Raw genomic sequence first — 19,985 nt, 5'->3', positions numbered from 1 at the left:
ATGACATGAAGACCTACAGTACTACCCGAGCAGTTTACTAATTTTGAGATTGTCCTTACATCTGCCAGAGATTGCAGAGGTGGAAACTGAATAATTCTCTCCACATGCATTCATTCATTTTTAGCACATCAAAATCAGCCAAGTCTCTTTCTTTCTGTCTGGTTAAACATTAAATACTTAACTCCTACCTACACCAGAAGTGATGAATTACATTTTTTAAACTATTACTACAAACAGTAACATGCATCTGATTCCAATGCTTTTTTTTTTTTTTGCCCTTCTGTCAGTTTGAGTCTGTTTGAAATACTTCTGCTCAGTGGAGCACCAACTATAGGGACTGAATGGATCACCTGAGGACTGAGGAAATATATACTCTTCAAATTCATACATCATATATTGCAAAAGATAATTGACAACCTCCTTCTGGTATATCAAATTCTTGCAGACTCTGTCTCTGCTTTCTTCATATGAGAGCCAATCAAACAGAGTATATGGATGTTTACTGTGAGGTTAATCACTAGACAGTAATTACCTGTCTGTACTGACCAAATAAATCAATTCCATATACAAGAAAAATTATTAAGAGGTCCTAGATATTGAGCTTAAATAACTATGATTGATTACTTGATTTCTCTCAAAACAGCATAAACAACATGATTTCCAGACTAATCTACTAGAAGAGAATTACGAGACATAATTCACTATAATTTCTGATAATGTGGAGGGCAAATGGTATGCATCAAAATAGAAAGCAAACTTTTCACCATAAAAGGAAACTGCTGAAATTCAGTCTAACACAAAACATAAGTGTTGTTACTAATTGTCAGTGCACAATATATTTATATATTAGATACTAAAAGGGAACAAGAAAATCCCACAAAACTCCTTCTCCAGTATTTGTTCCTCGGTTTATTAGGTATTTTGTAGGTGCAAGAACTTATATATGCAAGCATCTTTGTCAGCCATACGGACCTAGTTCACCTTCAGTTTAACAGGAAAATCCTGTTTCTGCATTCTTTTAGGGAATATATTGTGGAACTACACTGCATTACAGAGATCATGATGTACTCCTGTCTTCCAATGTTATCCTATAATTCTAGAGGCTAACATTCTACTCTAGGTATATGCCCAGCTATATGCTTTACATGTTCTTAAAACAGATGTTAGAGGTCTGGTGAGGAACTGAAAATTTAATGATTTAATTAATTTAACTGAAAATTCATACTGTTCTGTCTCTGTGGACAGTACTATTGCAGTATATATTTTGTTATCATTTATGATGGATTTTACATATTGATAGGTAATTTTAAATGCAGATTATATTAAATGCATGTTCTTCATTTGCTGTTTGCTAAATTATAGAGTTTATTTATGTTACATAATTACTCTGTGGATCTTGATACTTCAAAATGTTTTTGAAGCCAAGAATAAAGGGATTAAAAAAGTAATCAGACAAATGGAAAACAGGTTAGTTGGTAACCATGACACATGGTGATTGAGATCAGGAAGTTCTTGAGCTATAAACTACATAAAGCTGTGAGAGAATTACAGAGGAAGACTGATACCATCCTTCAGTCATGTGCTGCTCAAACACTACCCCTTACATACCTGTCACTGAGTTGCAATGGTCTCACTGGGCTAGAGCTGCTGCTATTGGGTTGTATGTACAGCTATACTTATGTCCCAAGGCATTTAGCCACATGAAGAAGTATGATAGACATAATCATCTTATTTTCTGTTAGAGGTAGTGCTTGCTGAAGTTACCTGTTCCTAGGCCACATTTGCCATTCCAAAACAAGACCTACCCACAAGCTTTTGCAATATACCAAAACTCAGACTTGTTCAAAATGTTATACATACTACTGTGAAGTATTCAGGACAGCTTTAATGTATCAATCGTTCATATCTAGACACACAGCAAAGTTTTGTTTAAACGTAGTTTATGTAGGTATAATGACTCAAATATGCACAACTCAAATCACAGTATTCAATGTTTCTTCTAAATGTAAGAGATAGCAAGAGTCTGTAATTACCTGTAACTGTTAATTCCGTAGTTCTTCTGACAACAAAGAATCCATATTTTAACTCACAAGTGTAATTTCCAATGTCATCCTCTCTAACTTCCCGAATGACAAGAGTGTCCTTTTTAAACACAATACTTGATCTCCATGTCTTTGACTTGCATTCCTGTTTAAAGATAATATAACACTTCAGTGACTCTGTTCTTACACTTAAATTATATCACTGTTAATAATGCTGCTTAAAGCCAAGGCAGTTAGACAAGAGCCCAGGCTAGGTATGAACTTTGCATACACTAAGTATCTAAAATACTATTCAGTTAAGTGTTGATTAAAAAGAAAAAAGACTGAAGAATTTTATCAGCTGGCTTCATATCTGCCCTCTGACAAGAAAAAGGAGTTGATTCCTTTGATTGTTTTCTTTTGACATTAGTTTGCTGAGGGGCTCTTATTTCATTTACTTATTAGCGATTACACTTACATCTGTGATCCATGCCTGTTATATTACTTGTAGCTACAGGTTGCAGGGGAGAATTTATTTTTTTAAAAAAAATCTATTAAAAAAAATAGTTAAAAAATGTAGAAAAACAGAAGATGAGAATAAGGAGAAATAAGGATAAGTTATGTATTTCTTTCCAAACTATCTTAGAATCAAAGTTCACTGAACTCTTAGTAAAAGGTGAGTTTTGCATTAACAAAAAATTAGTTGGTATTTCAATTATTATGACCAAAACACTACTCTTTATGCTATAAGAGAGAATATACATTTTTGCATGCATGTTTTCTAGGTCCCTAAAATGTTTAACTTTTCACCTGATTAATCTAGGTACTATTTAAAATATCTTTGAACATTTTGATTGCTTCTAGGTTTTCTAATTTTTTTTTTTATTGCAAACTAATATATTTATAAGCTATTAGAAAAAGGGAATGGTGGTTTTCATAAGAAAAATGTCTTTTAATTGACTGTCACCAAATATTTTGCTTGTTTATCTTAGCATAATCATTGTTTATATAGTAAGGGCTTTTTAGAAAATGTTAAAGAGGTTGTTTGAGTTCACTCACAAATACTGTCAATGACTCTTAAAAAGCCAGTCTTTTGAGCTTTTGTTCAAGAAGCCAGATAGAGTTTTAAATTTTCTAAAACATCAGGTATATTTTGTATTTTAAACACAAAATCCAAGATGACTATAAGCAATTAATTGGTCACATACCTCTTACCTTAGACATGCTGTTAGTTAATTCAGCCAGACTCCTTCTATGTCACAAGTTTTTGCTTATGAGATAGCATAGTCTTGTGTACCATATTTAAAAGAATTTATGTTATCAGGTAAGCTATCAGACTTTAAAAAAATAATTAGAATGCAAACCAGCACATACTTAAACTAGAACTTCCTATATATACAGTCACGTGTGTAGACAAAATACACAAAATCTAAATTTCAGATTTATTGAACTGTTTGGGGACTTTAAATTATGTGCATTACAGTACTTAATTACTAAGTATTTCCTGCAGATGGTAAGAAACCCAGAACTCAAGCTGCTGCTCATGGAAGTTCTAGTGTGCTGCCCACAGGCAGCACTATTTGCAAGAATTTACCCCTTACATAATGATCTAGAAATCAGTACATAATATTGAAATAAAGTTATTAATAAAAACAGTGAAATGATATTTGTAAGTAACAGCTAATATGTAAAGACCAAAGTTTTGGAAGTCTTTGCTGAATGTTATGCTGCAAAATTAAGCCATTCATTCAGATAATAGCATGCATAGCTATCCTATTTATATTTTTCCAAATAGACTTTATGTCTGAGTTTCTAGAAACACACTCTTTAGCCTGGAATAGCACAAGCAGTTGCTTTATAAGCAGCTCACATAGCTTTACCTTAGGATATCAAACCAGTCCAGACTGGTAACACTTTTTTTGGTTTTTTAGCCCTCTTGTTAGGAGAAAGCTGCCAATTCTTTGTGATATCCATGAATGGATATTAAGAAAGTACCAGCTCTGAAGTTTATCAAAAGAAGCATTCAAATTTCTCTCTCACTTAGTTCATTCTTTTCTATCCTTGATTCTCTTGTCTGTTCTTAACACATTTTAAAGTAATCCAAGCTTCATATCATATTTAGATAATGAAAATCATAAGAACATTGCATAAGATATTGTTGAAGTTGAAAATCTTTTTCATTCCTTACCTTATACCACAGAATTTCAGGCTCCCTAAATGGAAATAAAAAATCCTCAATTTCAGGACATGAGATTTCCTTGCTTTTGCTAAGTTCAGCTTTTTCAAAATATTTCATCTTTGAATTGTAGCAGAGTCCAGTGTCATTTTCACCCACCGTCAGCGAAATGGACACTTTCATACAGTAAGTTGAGTTTCTGTAATGAAATAAAAATAGAAATAAAAGTCTAATATGTAAAAGTAGTAAATGCCAGTTTACATTACATTGGTTTTAAGTCATTATTTTAATCACAAGCAAAAGAGTGAAAATCAGACATTGTATTTTGTGTGTATTTTATAGCTGGTCATGATAATTTTTCTTCTTTCTCAGCCACTAACTACAATGTTTAGAAGGTGATGGTTGGCCTTACTCTATGACTAAAAGTTTATCATTCTCTTTCATCAAACTCCTCCTAACATTACTGTCCTTACTGTGTATTTGAGAACAATTTTCCCCAAAGTACACAATAAAAGCTCCACGTATTTACCAGTGAAACCAGACAACCAACTTGCTGACAGACACCATTATGACAGCTCTCAATGGTGAACAGATCACGTTGTAGTACCACAGGCAAATGCCAAATTGGAACTTGAGCACCATCCCACCAGCCACCTATTAATCAGATCTGAGCATGCTTTAAAGTGGAAGCGGTAACTTTTTTTGCAGCTTTTAATTAAAATGAGTCTTTTGACCCTTCCAGTTATAGAATAAAGGATGTTTTAACCTAATGGACTGCTAATTTGTTTACTGTAGCCTTCAATCCCCTTACTTCCAGGACAAAATGTTGCTTCTGCATTACCCACAGGCTGAATCAGTTTAGGCTTTCTTCTGAAAATTGTTACTTCCTCTGCCTCTGGATGTTGATATGCCAGGCAGCCAGAGACTAGGGAACATTTTCTGTCTTCCACATTTCACTATACACTTTAATTAGGCTGAAAGACAAAATTACTTGATTTTTTTTTTTTTTTTTTATTTTATTTTATTTGAGTTTCCAGGTGGGCAGCAAATGAGTGTGTAAAGCTGAGTACTTCCCAGGAACACACTCTGACAATGCAAGATTTCTCTCCTCCTGTTTTATAAATGCATTTAACCCCTGATCTGCTAAAAGAGGATCCTGCAGAGAGCGCTGAGGAAACATTAATTTTGTTATCTCCATTCTCAGACTCTATGAGCTGATTGCTGATTTACAACAGTCTCATGTGTTGGACATGACAGAATCTCAAAGATGGCTACATTTTCTCATTCTCTTTAGATTTCTTAATATCTGTTTCTTGTCTTTTCAAAAGGAGGGGACAGAAATGCTTAAGGACAAAGAATAAGAGGAACTTAATTCAAAGAACTACATAGTCCAATTTTCTAGAGAAAATATTGAAATGGAAGATATCTAAGCAACTATCACATTAGAGAATATTTGTAGAAATGTAGATTCTGAAACGGAATGACCCTTAGCTATCCAGTTAATTCATGGACTTGTAAGGAAAACAAAAACAAAGTTACTCCCTTATAATGAAGTTGTAAGTATAATGTATTACCCTGTTTGAGAATCTGGCTGTATAAAGCAAATAAATTTGTTGAAACTTTATTCAAAGCAAAGAATGTATCCAGTGAATATGGATCACTCTTACTGCTTTTAAAAGCTGATTACCATTGTTACCTGTACATGTAATTTAAAATCATCTAGTGTTTTAAAGAACACATTTTCATTACTGTACATTACATTATTCCTCCATTAAGGTGCTACTTGGAATATTTATTTATTATGTGGCTTGAAAACATCATAAAAAGTCCCTCAAGTCAGTTTTTCCAAATTAGTAAAATTCTTCTTCTCTGTTCTTGAAAGACCTATCTCTTGGAAATAAGGAGAGGGTCTAAACAATCCATCAAGCTCTGACGGTCAAGAGTACACTAACTAGGTGAGAGGATTCCATTATTGGATGACAGGGAGCAATACATAGGGAGGTATTGGCTCAGTTTACACATTTAAATATTCTCTTTTATTCCTTTCCATGCATTCACGTTACTGAATTTCAAGATTTAAGAATTTATAGAAGGAGCTGGGAGAGGGAAAAAAAAAAAAAAAAAAACACACACTAACACAAAAAACACTTAACTGCCATCCCATTCTCCGAAGAAGAAAGCTAAGTAAAATTGCCATATGTTTTTTTTTTTTTGTTGTTTGTTTGTTTTCCTTCAGTATTCAGAGTGAATGGCCAAAATTCTGATTTATGTTTTAGTCTACTAAGATCTTTGTTCTGCAACAGTGGCAATGTCAATTACCAGAGCTAGAATTCCTTCTGAGGCACATCCAAGTTTCCATTGCAACGACAGATCCTTTATCAGATGCAGTTTAGGCTTCCTGCTCAGTAAGAAAGGTCTTTTGGAAATAACTCAGAATGTTTGAAGAGGATGTTGTTATTTAATGGATCAGTTGCATGTGTCTGTGATTTGAGTCATATTGATATAAGTCCCCTCCAGACAGAAGCACATATTGACTGGGCTTTAAGGTAATTATGTTCTAAACTGTCAGATATAAGGTACTGAAACGTTTTGGATAGATACTTTGTCAACTGAGTTCCCTAACATAATTTTCCTTCAAAAGCCTAAAGTATCATCAAAAGAGCCTAAGGACCCGGATGCCCCCTGGTGACACAGACTTTCTTATTGCGACCTTAAATACTAACTGCACTGTCAATCTGACTTATCTTGTATTCTGTGTCAGAAACCAAGACTGTTGGGATGAAAAAAAAACTCAAAAAGAATGATATAAAAGGCAGAGCAACACAAACAGTATGAGCAAAGGAAACCAAGCTGATGGGCTCACAGAACAGAAAAAGACAAAGAAAATTAAACAGCCCCCATGTGGGAATGAAGAAGCAGAAAGAGGAGGTGAGTTTGCTGATTACAGCTGGAGCATGATGGATACAGCAGATGTGGAGCCCCTCACCTAGCAAAAAAATTAGCAGGCAGCAGAACCCTCCAGCAACCATGCATATACTGCAGAGGGCAAAAAATGTTTCTGTGTTAGAACTAAGAACATTTTCCATATGTCTCTTACTGGAGGCACCAGATAAAACAAACAAACCAACAAACCTATGTTGTGTGCTTGATTTTATAACCCAATGGAAACCCAATGTTACATTCATTAAGAGCAAATGCTACAGACAGTTTTTATCCTTTTGTTCTCCAGTGCAGTCCAACCTGTGGACCTTTATCACCAGGCAGCTGCACTTCTAAGCAGTACCAATCTAAAACCTCAAATCTACAATAGCTATTTAAGTAAAATTCAGGCAATGAAAAATCACATGGGATATGAATACAATGTAGAAAGCTTACTAGAACTCTATGTATTTCCTCTTTCTTGTCTACAAGACTAAGTTGCTTATTAGGACTAGGAAAATATTCATCCATGTGCTGTCACTGATGAACAGAAATTACTTCATATGGTATGACAGAGGCTTCCACAGTGCTTGACATGGATCCATGCAGTCACCTTCACCCTTATCATCATTTATACACTACTGGTCTATAAGTGTTAAAGTGAAAACAATATAGCAATCATGACTTCTAAATATATTGATTCTATTAGAGGTCTTTTACTTTTGTAGCCATTTATCATCCTTAAAACTTTAGAGCCCGGTAGCAACGGATGTGTGACTGAATCCTGTGATAATGATAGGACAGAAAAGTGTATAAATGGCTTAAATTCTTCATGACTTCTGTTTCCCAGGAGTACTTGGTCTAAAACTCAGCTTCCCACAGTTCCCTTGAATCAATGGATCACCTTTTCTTATCTGATATTATTTAAACTTTTAGTTGTACAGCAGCCTTGTGAAAGCATATAGAACACTGACTAACAAGAATGTTTAAATAAGAAAAGACTTCTGCTTTTTACCCTTTTCTCTGCTTGAAATGACATTCACCTCACCACTTCATCAGTACCTATTTCACCTTCATGTTAAGTGATATGCAACTGTCATAGATCTACATTCATATAGGATACCTGTTATATGAGATACCTCAATATTCAGACCCTGTGATGGAAAGAAACGTGACAGAGTCAAGAGTGGAAAAGTTCTATGTAGAGAACTAAAAGAACATGGTTAAGTTTGTGGAAGAGCATAAATATGGAAAAGTGTTGCAATGAAAACAAAAGCACAGTTGAGTAAAGAGGAGATCCTGATGAAAAGTAGGAAAATGTAGGTTAAATAATCACAACCACAGACACATTCCAAAATCTCTTCCTTCTCCAGACAGTGACCCAGAAGTTATAGCAACACCCTCAAGACACTTCTTAATTCATGACTGAAGTTAATAGCTTCTAAAGTAAGATCAATGTTTATTTGCAGTCTTCTGAGATTCTGGATAGACAATAGTAAACATACTTCTAGGTTAAAAATAAAAAGAGAGCAGTATATAAAAGACATTTATGCTTTTTTGTTTGGCTTTGCTTTGCATTTTTGTGTTGTGTGTGAACCCACTGAACATATACAATCAGGGATACTCTGCATATCACCTTCATATGTTACCTTTTTTCTAGGCTGCTGAGTTTTCCATGCCACTGGAAGAGATAGAATCCTACAACATTGGATGTGGGATGGATGGACATATTTTTTACTCTCTTACGGATACCATCTGGGGGGCAGCATCATCACAAGAAAAATCAGGAAAGGAAATTATTCCAGTATTTCTAAATTCTACCATGTCAAATATCTCCAAGACTTTTTTGACCTTCATATAAGATGTTTCAATTATATTGTCTTACTCATATATATACTTAAGGAAGGTCTAAAATAACTCTTAAAAATAAACACTGATCAGCACTGAGGGTTGCAGTAGTTCTACCATCATTTTGAAATTAATACCTTCGTAGGCCTGCCACCATAAAAACACCTGTTTCTACTTTCCCTATCATCATACCAAACAAAATATCAAAACCAAATAAAAAATACACACAGGCACAGATGAGAAATTCATAGGCAATAGCATCAAAAATCTTGGTGGTTTTGAAACAGTATGTTACTCCAGACTTTTTTTTAGCATTATTGCACATAGTCCAATGTGGTATCAGTTATTCCAGTACAAAAGTGTCAATACCTCTGCACAACATGAAAATACAATGAATGATTACATTAGGAAAGAAAAAAAAAAAAAAAGACACACATATTTTAATTCTGACTGTTATACTCAATTTTGTGTATAATAGTTTATAATATGTAGCACATACAAAACAAAAAGCCATTGTAATTTCTATATAAAAACAAGCTAAATAAAAAGGGGAGGTGACAAATTTACTAGAAGTCTCACAGTCAGCATAATGTTCAATGTTTAATAGTTGTTAATGCACTAGAGATTTAACCAAGTTGCTAACTTCTGTGTCTAGGAACAGAAGAAAAAACAGGTAATCTGAATGAAATTTATTTAATTTTTGATAGATATAGATATTGAAGACAATCATCACAGAATACTAGTAATTGCTAAGAACACATTACTAATAGTTTTCTTCCCATTAATTGCCACTGACTAGTGATGCCTATACTATGTTACCAATGCAGTTATATTTAAAGCAGTAACAGTTCTATTTCATCAAAATTAATCTACATTCAATGTTACAATATTATTAATAAGTTTTCCATACACACAGGAATATATCCTAACACTAATTCTGTCTGACTTGGTACATTTGTGGAGGATTATTAAATTTAAAAAAGCCTGAAGCAGCAATACTGACCATCTACTGATTTACAGATTTGTGTTGCAGCAGTCAAGACCTTGTAGGGCAGGCAGAGTCAAAAACTAAGATTCTTAATGTTAAAAAAAGTTTTTCTTTCCTCATGATGTCTAATCTCAGATTTTGTCTATTCTCAGCCTGTCTATCTGACATGATGTGGTTGCTTTGGAAAAATGACAGTAAGTAACCTGTATTGGCTAACTAACTGTGCTTTAACTCACTTATCACATGATACTTTGGGGGGGGTTCTTTTGTTTGCCTTTTTTTTTTTTTTTTTTTTTCTGAACAGGGTAATAAGAAGACAAGATTCTCAGTTACTTGTTCCCTAATCTGTCCAGTCACAAATGTTCAGAAGTGTAAAATTAGCTAAAACTTTTCCTACTGATAAGTGAAGCTTTTAATTTACCTATTTAATTCAATAGATTTTCAAGCACTAAAAAAAAATGAGATCTAAACCATATAAAATACAGAAACAGGAAGCAAGAAGCTGTTTGGGGATTTTTATTTAGGACAACATATCCATTTAAATCAAATTTATCTGAAAAATAAATTAAATTAGCTGATAATCTGTCAGAGAGAAAAGAACAGGAGAAGGAAGAGGAGACACGAGGGGGAAAACAGACAAGAGAACACACACAGAGCAAGAACAGTTTCTATAAACTTCAGCAGTTACAATATTGACTTCTACATTTAAAGGAAATGCTTAGAAAATTGGGCACATAAAGCATAATTTCTTTATAAAATAGAGCTCTAAAATGGGCCAGATGGGTTACTCTTATGAAACTCTGCTTTTTTTCCGGCAATGAATAAAACCTGGTAATTGTCAATCTCCTCTTCAGCCTTACCACAGAGAATTCAGCAGTGGATTTATACAGCTCATTACTCCCCAGGCAGCATCTCTTAATATCCCTATTCATGACAGGAGGGAAACTGGGACTCTATCCATTACTTGTCCACTCTGGTGCTTTGCCATGCATGCGTTTCATCAGCAGGTTAATCCAGAGGAGTATAGAATATAACTTATACAGAAGACATACTGTCTTTGGGACTAGAAAGAAGTGCCCTTTGGAAAGTCCTCACCACTCCCCTGAAGAGGAAATTTTAACCCAGCTCCTGTTTTCTTTCATTGAAGAGTGCAGCCAATTTGTTTTCTGTATGAAGAAGCAGTTCCTCTCATCAAAGGTGTTCAGGATAAGACTATCTTCATCTAGTACACAAAGGCAACATTTGAAGGAGGAATGAACATGGCAAACAGACCTGTGTTCATCCTGGCATTGACCATTAAGCACAACAACACCTTTCTGCAGTTTTAAGTAAGTTGTAATGGAACCATCGTACAATAATGATACCCGCAAATGCAGACAGACCTCTAAAAATGTTTTTCATTTAAGACATCAGTCTTAAGTCTTTGCATTCCTCTTCATACCCTTTATTTCTCTTTCATTTTCAAAGGAAGTAATACTTGTAGTACGTGGCCTCTCATGACACTGGATTTTTGCAGGGTATATTAAACATGATGACTTATCAAGAAGCTAACTGGCGGCAGAGCAGACATGTTCTTTCAGTGTACACTGTGACAGCAAATTAAATTTTTTACCCTGTCAGTAGCATTACTAGAAAAATTGCAAGCTTTGCATTAATAGAGATCAGTTGTTTGTACTGAGTTATGTTACAGTATTATACTATTTATGAGGGTAAACAAACTGCAGAACAAACAAGAAGGAAAAAAATCTTTTTTATGTTTCCTCTCATCATACAAGCTGAGTTGGGAAAGTAACTTTATTTCCAATTCCTCCTAGACCAGTCATTAAAAAAGAATGTCTGAGATATGTCTTTTCTTCACAGTATTTTAAATTTTAATAAGTAAACTTAGTTACTGATGTCAATATCTGTTTTCTATAACTGGTCTATCCAACATCAGGGGAAAACTTTTGTTGACTTCATTAATTAGTTTTTTCATGTTTTTGTAGATGCCATTTGGTCCTTTTTCAGTCCAAGTAATTTCTGTTAGACTTATTTGGATGCCTGAAAGCTGGAGAAAAAAGCATTCATTCAAGAGAAAAACAAAAACATGTTATTGATAAGCTACTTGCGCTCTTGGCCAGTGGTTCCAAAGGCTCTTTGTGAGCTTTAAAACTTCCACATAAAAAATCTGAAAGCCTTTAGATAGCAGTGGGGTTCTTTGAGGACACACCTGAGGCCTTGGGCAGCATGGCAAGGGAGGAAAGCTGCCATTCCCTACTGCAGCCAGAATTGCTGATGCACAGGGAGGTCCCCTTGGTGGCTGGGTCTGATGCCCCAGCAGTCTGTGGATTCTGGACCATTTGTTCAGGACAGCAGTTTTCAAACTTTTTATGCAAGTTCGCTTTTGTTGGGTCTTTTTTTTATTTTTTCCCCCAAACTCTGGGATAGCTGGCTCCCACACTCTCTGGCTCTGATAACTGAAAGCACAGATTGCCTTTTCCACAAAGCTTTCACAGCCAACAGAGCTGCAAGTGCTGGGGCAGTGCTGCAGGAGCGGGGGAAGAGAGAAGAAAAGTGGAGGGAGATGGACAGAAGCCGGCTGGAATTTTACTCTGCGCCTTAGAAATTATCTCCTGCTTTCACATCTCAGGGGGCCAACATGGTTTGAAAACTGCTTTTGACCTCAATTGAATTACATAAGCACTGATTTCTTCCCTCAAGGGTCACCTAATTATATGCATGATACTATGAAATAACCCACTGCACACAAGCCTCCAGGACTATTTAAATATCAATGCTCTGCAAGATACTTGTTTTAATATGTTTGAATTAGTCACACCAGAAAATATTGTTCAGTTTTAGCGCTCACTTCCTTCCTCAGAAGTCAAAACCTTCCCATTTCATCTTCTGACATGTGGCACATGCTGCCATCCCAGCTTTCCCCTTCTCCTCTCCAGCCCTGCCAAAAAAGAATGTCAAAGTCTAACTGTATTAGAATAATGCTTTATTTGTGTTAGAGAGCACTACTGACTGATGTGAAAGGCCTTTTATTGATATTCTGGACAATAAAAATGAAATACAAAATTAACCTTTAGAAAGGAAATTGAATTTTCTTATCCTTATAATGCCTTAAAGCTTCTTTTATGATTAAGCTAGAAAAAAATACATATGTGTACACTTTCATGTTATTGACTTTTCTGTATGATCTTTGTCTTTTCTTAAAGTCTAAGTGAAACTTATCCCTTTCTGAGAGCTGAAATCAATCTGACATCTATTTCCACTTTTTAATGAAACCTCACTTTCTTAGTACAAAATACTTGAACAAAATTGTGACAATAATCTTAATTAAGAACTTGTACTGGCAATTACATGGAATGCAAAATTCCATAAAATTAACTAATTTCCCCATAAAACATTTTCTTTAAAATTAAAGTTTCCTTTATGATAAATTAAAAACAACAACAAAAAAATCCATATTTCTACAATACAGTAATATCTAAATATTCCTATATTGTAACTCTCTACTCCTACAGTATAGGAATATATATCAGAATATATTTTATTTGAAGTTAAAGCTTTCTTTCAGATAAGTTTAAAATAAAACTCCCATATGCTTACAACATCTATTCATATTACATATGTGACAGGGCACATGGAAGATAAGGAGGTGATTGGTGACAGCCAACATGGCTTCAGTAAGGATAAATCATGAATGACAAATTTGGTGGCCTTCTATGATGGGGTTACAGTACTGGTGGATAAGGGAAGAGCAACTGATGTCATCTACCTGGACTTGTGGAAAGCATTTGACACTGTCCCACATGACATCCTTGTCTCTGAATTGGAGAGGCACGGATTTGACAAATGGACCACTCAGTGGATAAGGAATTTGCTGGGTGGTCACACACAAATAGTTGTGGTCAAAGGCTCAAAGTCCAAGTGGAAACCAGTAATGAGCGACATTCATCAGCGGTCAGTATTGGGACCAGTGATGTTTATCATCTTTGTTGGTGACACAGACAGTGGGATTGAGTGCATCCTCAGCAAGTTTGCCAATGACACCAAGCTGTGTGGTGTGGTTGAGATGCTGGAGAGAAGGGATGTCATCCAGAAGGACCTGGACAGGCTTGAGAGGTGAGCCCGTGCAAAACTCATGAAGTTCAACAAGGCCAAGTACAAGGTCCTGCCCATGGGTCAGGTCAACCCCAAGCACAAATACAGGCTGGGCAATGACTGGATTGAGAGCAGCTCTGCAGAGAAGGACTTGGTGGTGTTAGTGGATGGAAAACTGACTATGAGACAGCAATGTGCACTTGCAGCCCAGAAAGCCAACTGTGTCCTGGGTTGCATGAAGAGAAGTGTGGCCAGCAAGTTGAAGGAGGTGATTCTCCCCCTCTACTTCAGGCTCATGAGATCCCACCTGGAGTACTGCATTCATCTCTGGGGCCCCCAAAATAAGAAGGACATGGACCTGTTGCAGCGAGTCCAGAGGAGGGCCAGGAAGATGATCAGGGGCCTGGAACACTTCCCTTATGAAGACAGGCTGAGAGAGTTGGGATTGTTCAGCCTGAAAAAGAGAAGGGTCCAGGGAGATCTTATAGTGGCCTTCCAGTACTTAAAGGGGACCTACAGGAAAGATGGGGATGGACTCTTTATCAGGGAGTGTACTGATAAGACCAGGGGTAATGGTTTTAAATGGAAAGCGGGTAGGCTTAGATTAGATGTTAGGAAGAAATTCTTCACTGTCAGGGTGGTGTGACACTGACACAGGTTGCCCAGAGCAGCTGTGGCTGCCCCCTCCCTGGAAGGGTTCAAGGCCAGGCTGGACGGGGCTTTGAGCAACCTGGTCTAGTGGGAGGTGTCCCTGCCTGTGGGCAGGGGGATTGGAACTAGATGATCTTTAATATCCCTTCCAACCTAAACCATTCTATGATTCTGTGATATATTTATACTCTATGTGTCTAAATCAGTTATATATAAATCAGTATGTATAAATCAGTTATATGGGTATATTACAGATTCCAGTCATTGTAAAACTAATCAGAGATAGTAAGTGATTTAAGGAAGTTATCATATAAACATTTTTAAAGAATATTAATACTACACCTATATGCTTTTCACTGAGAGTAAAGCCTGGTTTTCAAAACTTTCTGTTAAAATTTTTGGTATGTGAACTCCTTCAGAGAACAGCACTTACATATGGATTGCAAGTAAAAATGTTAGAGACGGTTAAAAGGGATAGGAATCAATCAAAAAAAAACACAGTACTGCTCAGAGTATATAGGGTGAGTACAATATGGATTACCGCTAGTCTGAATTTAATAGTACATTTAATATTTTAGTGCTACTTACAAATTTACTGCTAAATTAGCTACTCATTTCAGTGAGGCTTCCCAGGATCGTTAGTGAAGAAATTTTGGGCCAGTGAGTCATAAAGTGCTAAAATGGAGATGTGTCAGAATGATACAAAGTGTTTTCTCTGCAGCAGATCAATGCATATTCTCAAAGGAGACAGAAGTATGAAGAACTGTGCTAGTATACCCTTACAGATGTAAATCCTTTTAGCCTTCTACAAACTGTAGCAGGGAGATGTTGCCTTAGCATGAAACACCTCTAGGTAGACTGTCTCCTCATAATTCAGGAGCTGATGGCACTTTCTTTTTCTTGGGAATCAGTGATTATGAAGAAGAGTAAATGTTATACCTTACTTAGCACTATATATACTCCAGGTGTGGCCTCACCAGTGCTGAGTAGAGAGGAAGGACCACCTCCCTTGACCTGCTGGTAATACTTCATCTAACACAGCCCAGGTTGTCATTAGGCAGCTTTCCTCCAAGGGCACATTGCCGACTCATGTTCAAATTGGTTTCCATCAGGGACCCCAGGTCCTCTTCTGCAAAGCTGCATAGATTCATGGAACATCTGTTTTCTAGTTTGTTTGTTTTTGTTTTTTTTTTTTTTTTTTTTTTTTACTGGCAGGGAGTGGAAGGGAACTGTTAAAGGAAAATATTTTTTCCAATGATTTATATAAAAGAGTTAGAAAGAAAAAACAGTTGATATAAGAATGAATGGGAAAAATTGTTTACTTGTTGATTTATATAAAAGAGTTAGAAATAAAAAACAGTTGATATAAGAATGAATGGGAAAAAATGTTTACTTGTTGAAGCCAGAGGCCCTTAAAAAGATGTTTACCATTTGGTGCAACACTGCATGCCTGAGCAGCTGTGCCTATGCAAGGTTCTACATTCAGGAACAGTTCAGTGTTACTACATCCTGATGACTCTGAAGGTCTTCAAATAGTGGAAAATCTTTACCACCAAACCATCTCTTTTGCAAATGCAATCCACCTTCTTTTATAGTTGTCATGGTTTAAGCTCAGAGGGCTGCTGAACACCACTCAGCTGCTCACTTCCCTCTGCCCCCCCAGGGCTGGGAAGGAGAAAATAAGCAAAAGCTTGGGATTTGAGATAGGACAGGGAGGGATGACCCACCAATTGCCATCACAGGCAAAAGACAGACTTGTTAGGGGAAAGAAACAACTCATCAATTTAATACAGATACTAACAACAATACTTAACAGATAGAGTAGGTCAGTGAGAAGCATTACCACATCTTAAAAATACCTTTCCCCACTGCTCCCTTCTTCCCTGGCTCAGATCTGCTCCCGATATCTCTACATCCTCCCCTCAATGGTGCAGGGGCAGGGAATGAGGGGTGGTGCAGTCACTGCTGCCTCTTCTCCCATCTTGAGGGGTGAGATTCTGGAACTTCTTCCCCCTGCTCCAGCGTGGTCCCCCTCTCACAGGAGACAGTCCTCCATAAGCTTTCTCTAATGTGAGTCCCTCCCACGGGCTACAGCATTTCCCTTTCTGCTCTGGTGGGACAACTTTCTCCAACATGAGTCCCTCCCAAGTGCTGCAGCGCTTCCCAAGCTTCTCCAGTGTGGGACACCACTGCCTGCTGCAATCCTCCCAGCACTGAACTACAACAGCAGGGGCTTCTTCTTCCCACAGAATCCTGGCTGCCTTCAGGCACAGCCACCATAAATGGTTGTGTGGGGCACACCACAGGATGTATATCAGCATCTGATCCACCATAGACCTCCATAGGTGGCAAGGGGTCCACTCTGACGTCTCACCACATGATATAGGGGGGGTCTCTGCTCCAGCACACCTCCCCCATTTCCTCCTCCATTCCTCTACTGACCTCGGTGTTCACATAGATGTCGCAGCTCCTCCTCACAACTCCAACTCCTCCTCCTCCCAGGTCCCTTCTTAATTACATTATTGTAGCTGATTGGCTCAGCCTTGGCCAGAGATGGGTCTGACTTGGAGCCAGGGGAGCTCTTCTCACAGGGGCCACCACTATAGCCTCCTCCCCTGCTACCTGAAAACCCCACCACTCACTCAAACCCAAGATAATAGTACTAAAACTGAAAACATTATTTGAAACAAAGATGTTGAATGGCTTCTCCCTTGTTACTTCTCTTTGCTTGATGAATTAGCACAAATGCAAACTACATTTCTCAACTAATCTCAAATGCTAAGTTAGATTCTTCTGTTCAGCTTTTAAACAGCTGATTAAAGAATATCCCTTGAAGGTTTCTGCCTTGTTTCTGAATGATTAGATATTTATCTCTTGATAACTCTGCATGAGTGTATTCTTTTCTGAATAGAGAGTTTTCATGTTCCATTATCAGTTAGTCATTAAAGGTAGATATGGATGGAGATATCCAACAATTATAATATTTATTATAGATATTAGAGGAATTACATTTGCACATGAATAAGATTCCTTTGAAATTCTCTCCATCACGCTTTCATATATCTAGCCAGTAAAAATGGGAGTAAGTATGACATGCTATGAAAAAAGACACTAAATGAGAAAAATAATCACATTTATTTGGCTTCGAGGCTATTTCCTAGCATACTGATGCCATGTCTTCAGACTCCTGGAAATTCACAAATGAAATTGCACTACGACTCTCTATTTAAAAAGTAAATAAATCCATTACTTATAACTGATACATATGTTAAGAAACAGTTTAGTTATTCTTGTTTTACACTTACTTTCCTATTAAGAAACATCAATTCAGAAATCAGTCAGTCTTCTCTACCAGAAGCAGAATTAGAGAAGGTCTCTCGAGTAGTAAGACATCTCACAGATGAATGTAAGAGCATTGCTGTGTGCAGATTGAACTAGAACTCAAAAGAAAGTACCAAGTTTCTGCAGAAAAGTCAGTCTTTGGCAATGCTTAGCCTGCTACCAAAGCAGAACTTTAGAAAGGTGCAAGAACTTGATGATATTTCTACAATGGAATACCTCAGACCAAGTCCTGAATTCCTAAATTTACATGCTATAAAGAGAGAAGGATTTGAAGGAACAGATCAATAAACAAAGGGATATAATATAAATTTGATATGTCTCTCATCCAAGGGCTATAAAGTACATGGGAAATTTATCTATTAACTATTTTTGGCTGTGTTCATATGAACAGATTTACCACAAAATAGTTTCCGAAATTGCCTCAGTGTGATCTGTATCTACAGAATAAATATTTTTAGTTCACTCTAATTTTGAGCTCTAAAACATGATACTGATCCTCTTCAGGCTATTGCTGAAGATCAGTGGTGGAAGTTCAGGAAACAGAAACCAGAACTCAAATTGTATTCATTATGTTCATATCAACAGTGTCTCTGAAGCCAAATATAGGCAAGCAAGCACTTCCACCCACCACTGCTACCTACTCTGCCCTGTGTTAAAAGTGCTACTTCTCAGTCCAGCCTCCAGAGTTTCTTTCCAGTCTGCCTGTCTGCCCTTAAATGTACTAAAAGCCATCTTTATGTCCACATCTTCAAAGGAAAGTGTGGAAACGCAAGCTTTATCTAGCATCAAAGCACTCTCTCAGTAGTCAAATACATAAAATCTCTTTTGCCAAAGAGACAGTGTGTCACTATTTCTTCTCATACCAACACCAAGAGGAACTGTTGCCCTATGGTTCACCTCCTGAAAATGCGAGACATGTATCTGCACGTTCTCCATGGTCTCCAAGACCGTAAGCACAAAAATAATCAACTTCACAGAGAAGAGAACAGAGCTCAGTGAGCCATTTTAGGTAAATGTTATTCAAGGATCCCTTGGAACTAATTTATTGAAGTGACTAGGACAGCCAGAGGGGCACACTCTTTGTTGCAAGGCTCTCAAATCACAAGTGAGTTAAGACTCCATCTTAAAGAATTAATAATTCCCTTCTTCAGCATCCCCAAATAAATACATTCTTGTTTGCCTGATCTTGACATAATGTAAAAAAACAACAGCTGTGCAGCTTCACTGCAGGTTTCTATCTCCAGTGTCTGGCTGCAAGCAGAACGTGATGCATTTGAGAATTCTGCAGAGCCTCAAGTTTCAAATATATGAAACCATACTATTATTTGTCTCATATTATTATCAGCCACCAAGGTAAATAACTCTGAGGTGAAAAATGAAAAGGTTACAGAGTCTTCAGCTGCCCCAGTGAACAGAGAGGTATGAAGATAAGGCACAGACAGGTGTCAGACATCATAACTATCTATTTGCGTTTCTTGTTTTAGTTTTCAGACTTGCTGCTAACTCTTATCCTCAAAAGCATGAATCATCTAGAATATCCAGACATAAGAATCCAAAGTCATGTGAACAGTAGCAATATGAATGCAATGAAAGAATTTCTGCACAGACAGCTTTGAATAATTTTACCTACTTCAAGCATTCCTGTGTAAGCTATTTTACTTTGACAAAAATGTGTTTTGCTTATGCACATTTTAATTCACATCTCAAACATAAAAGGTAAACTGAACAAGTCTAAACACATTTCTGATAATTGAAAGTCACTCACTATTCTTTTTCACGTAGATACTGGCCCAACCTTTATGTGTCAATGTCTTTGTACTGTGCCTTTCTGCACAGATATGTAAAGGACAGTGGCAGAGACTTCTCACATACTGTTTCTTGGTGGTGATCTCACGGAAAATTCACCTAATTTGTCAGAAATGCAGAATCACTACTTTGGCTTGTCTTG

At 36.7% G+C, this 19,985-nt stretch overlaps 1 protein-coding gene across 1 annotated transcript in view; it reads right to left on the bottom strand.

Annotated features, from left to right (window-relative positions):
- Positions 1-19,985, bottom strand: part of IL1RAPL1 (interleukin 1 receptor accessory protein like 1) — a 348,244-nt gene that overhangs the window by 273,152 nt on the left and 55,107 nt on the right. Inside the window, exons 3-4 of the mRNA XM_033010049.2 lie at positions 4,210-4,396; positions 2,034-2,187 (exon numbers count right to left, since the gene is read on the bottom strand). Of these exons, the coding sequence (XP_032865940.1) occupies positions 2,034-2,187; positions 4,210-4,396 (341 nt within the window). The remainder of the gene's footprint in view (positions 1-2,033; positions 2,188-4,209; positions 4,397-19,985) is intronic.

This window comes from Tyto alba, unplaced genomic scaffold (assembly GCF_018691265.1).
Source record: "Tyto alba isolate M040663 unplaced genomic scaffold, T.alba_DEE_v4.0 Super-Scaffold_14, whole genome shotgun sequence".
NCBI lineage: Eukaryota > Metazoa > Chordata > Aves > Strigiformes > Tytonidae > Tyto > Tyto alba.
This window is presented reverse-complemented; position numbering and strand designations above follow the sequence as displayed.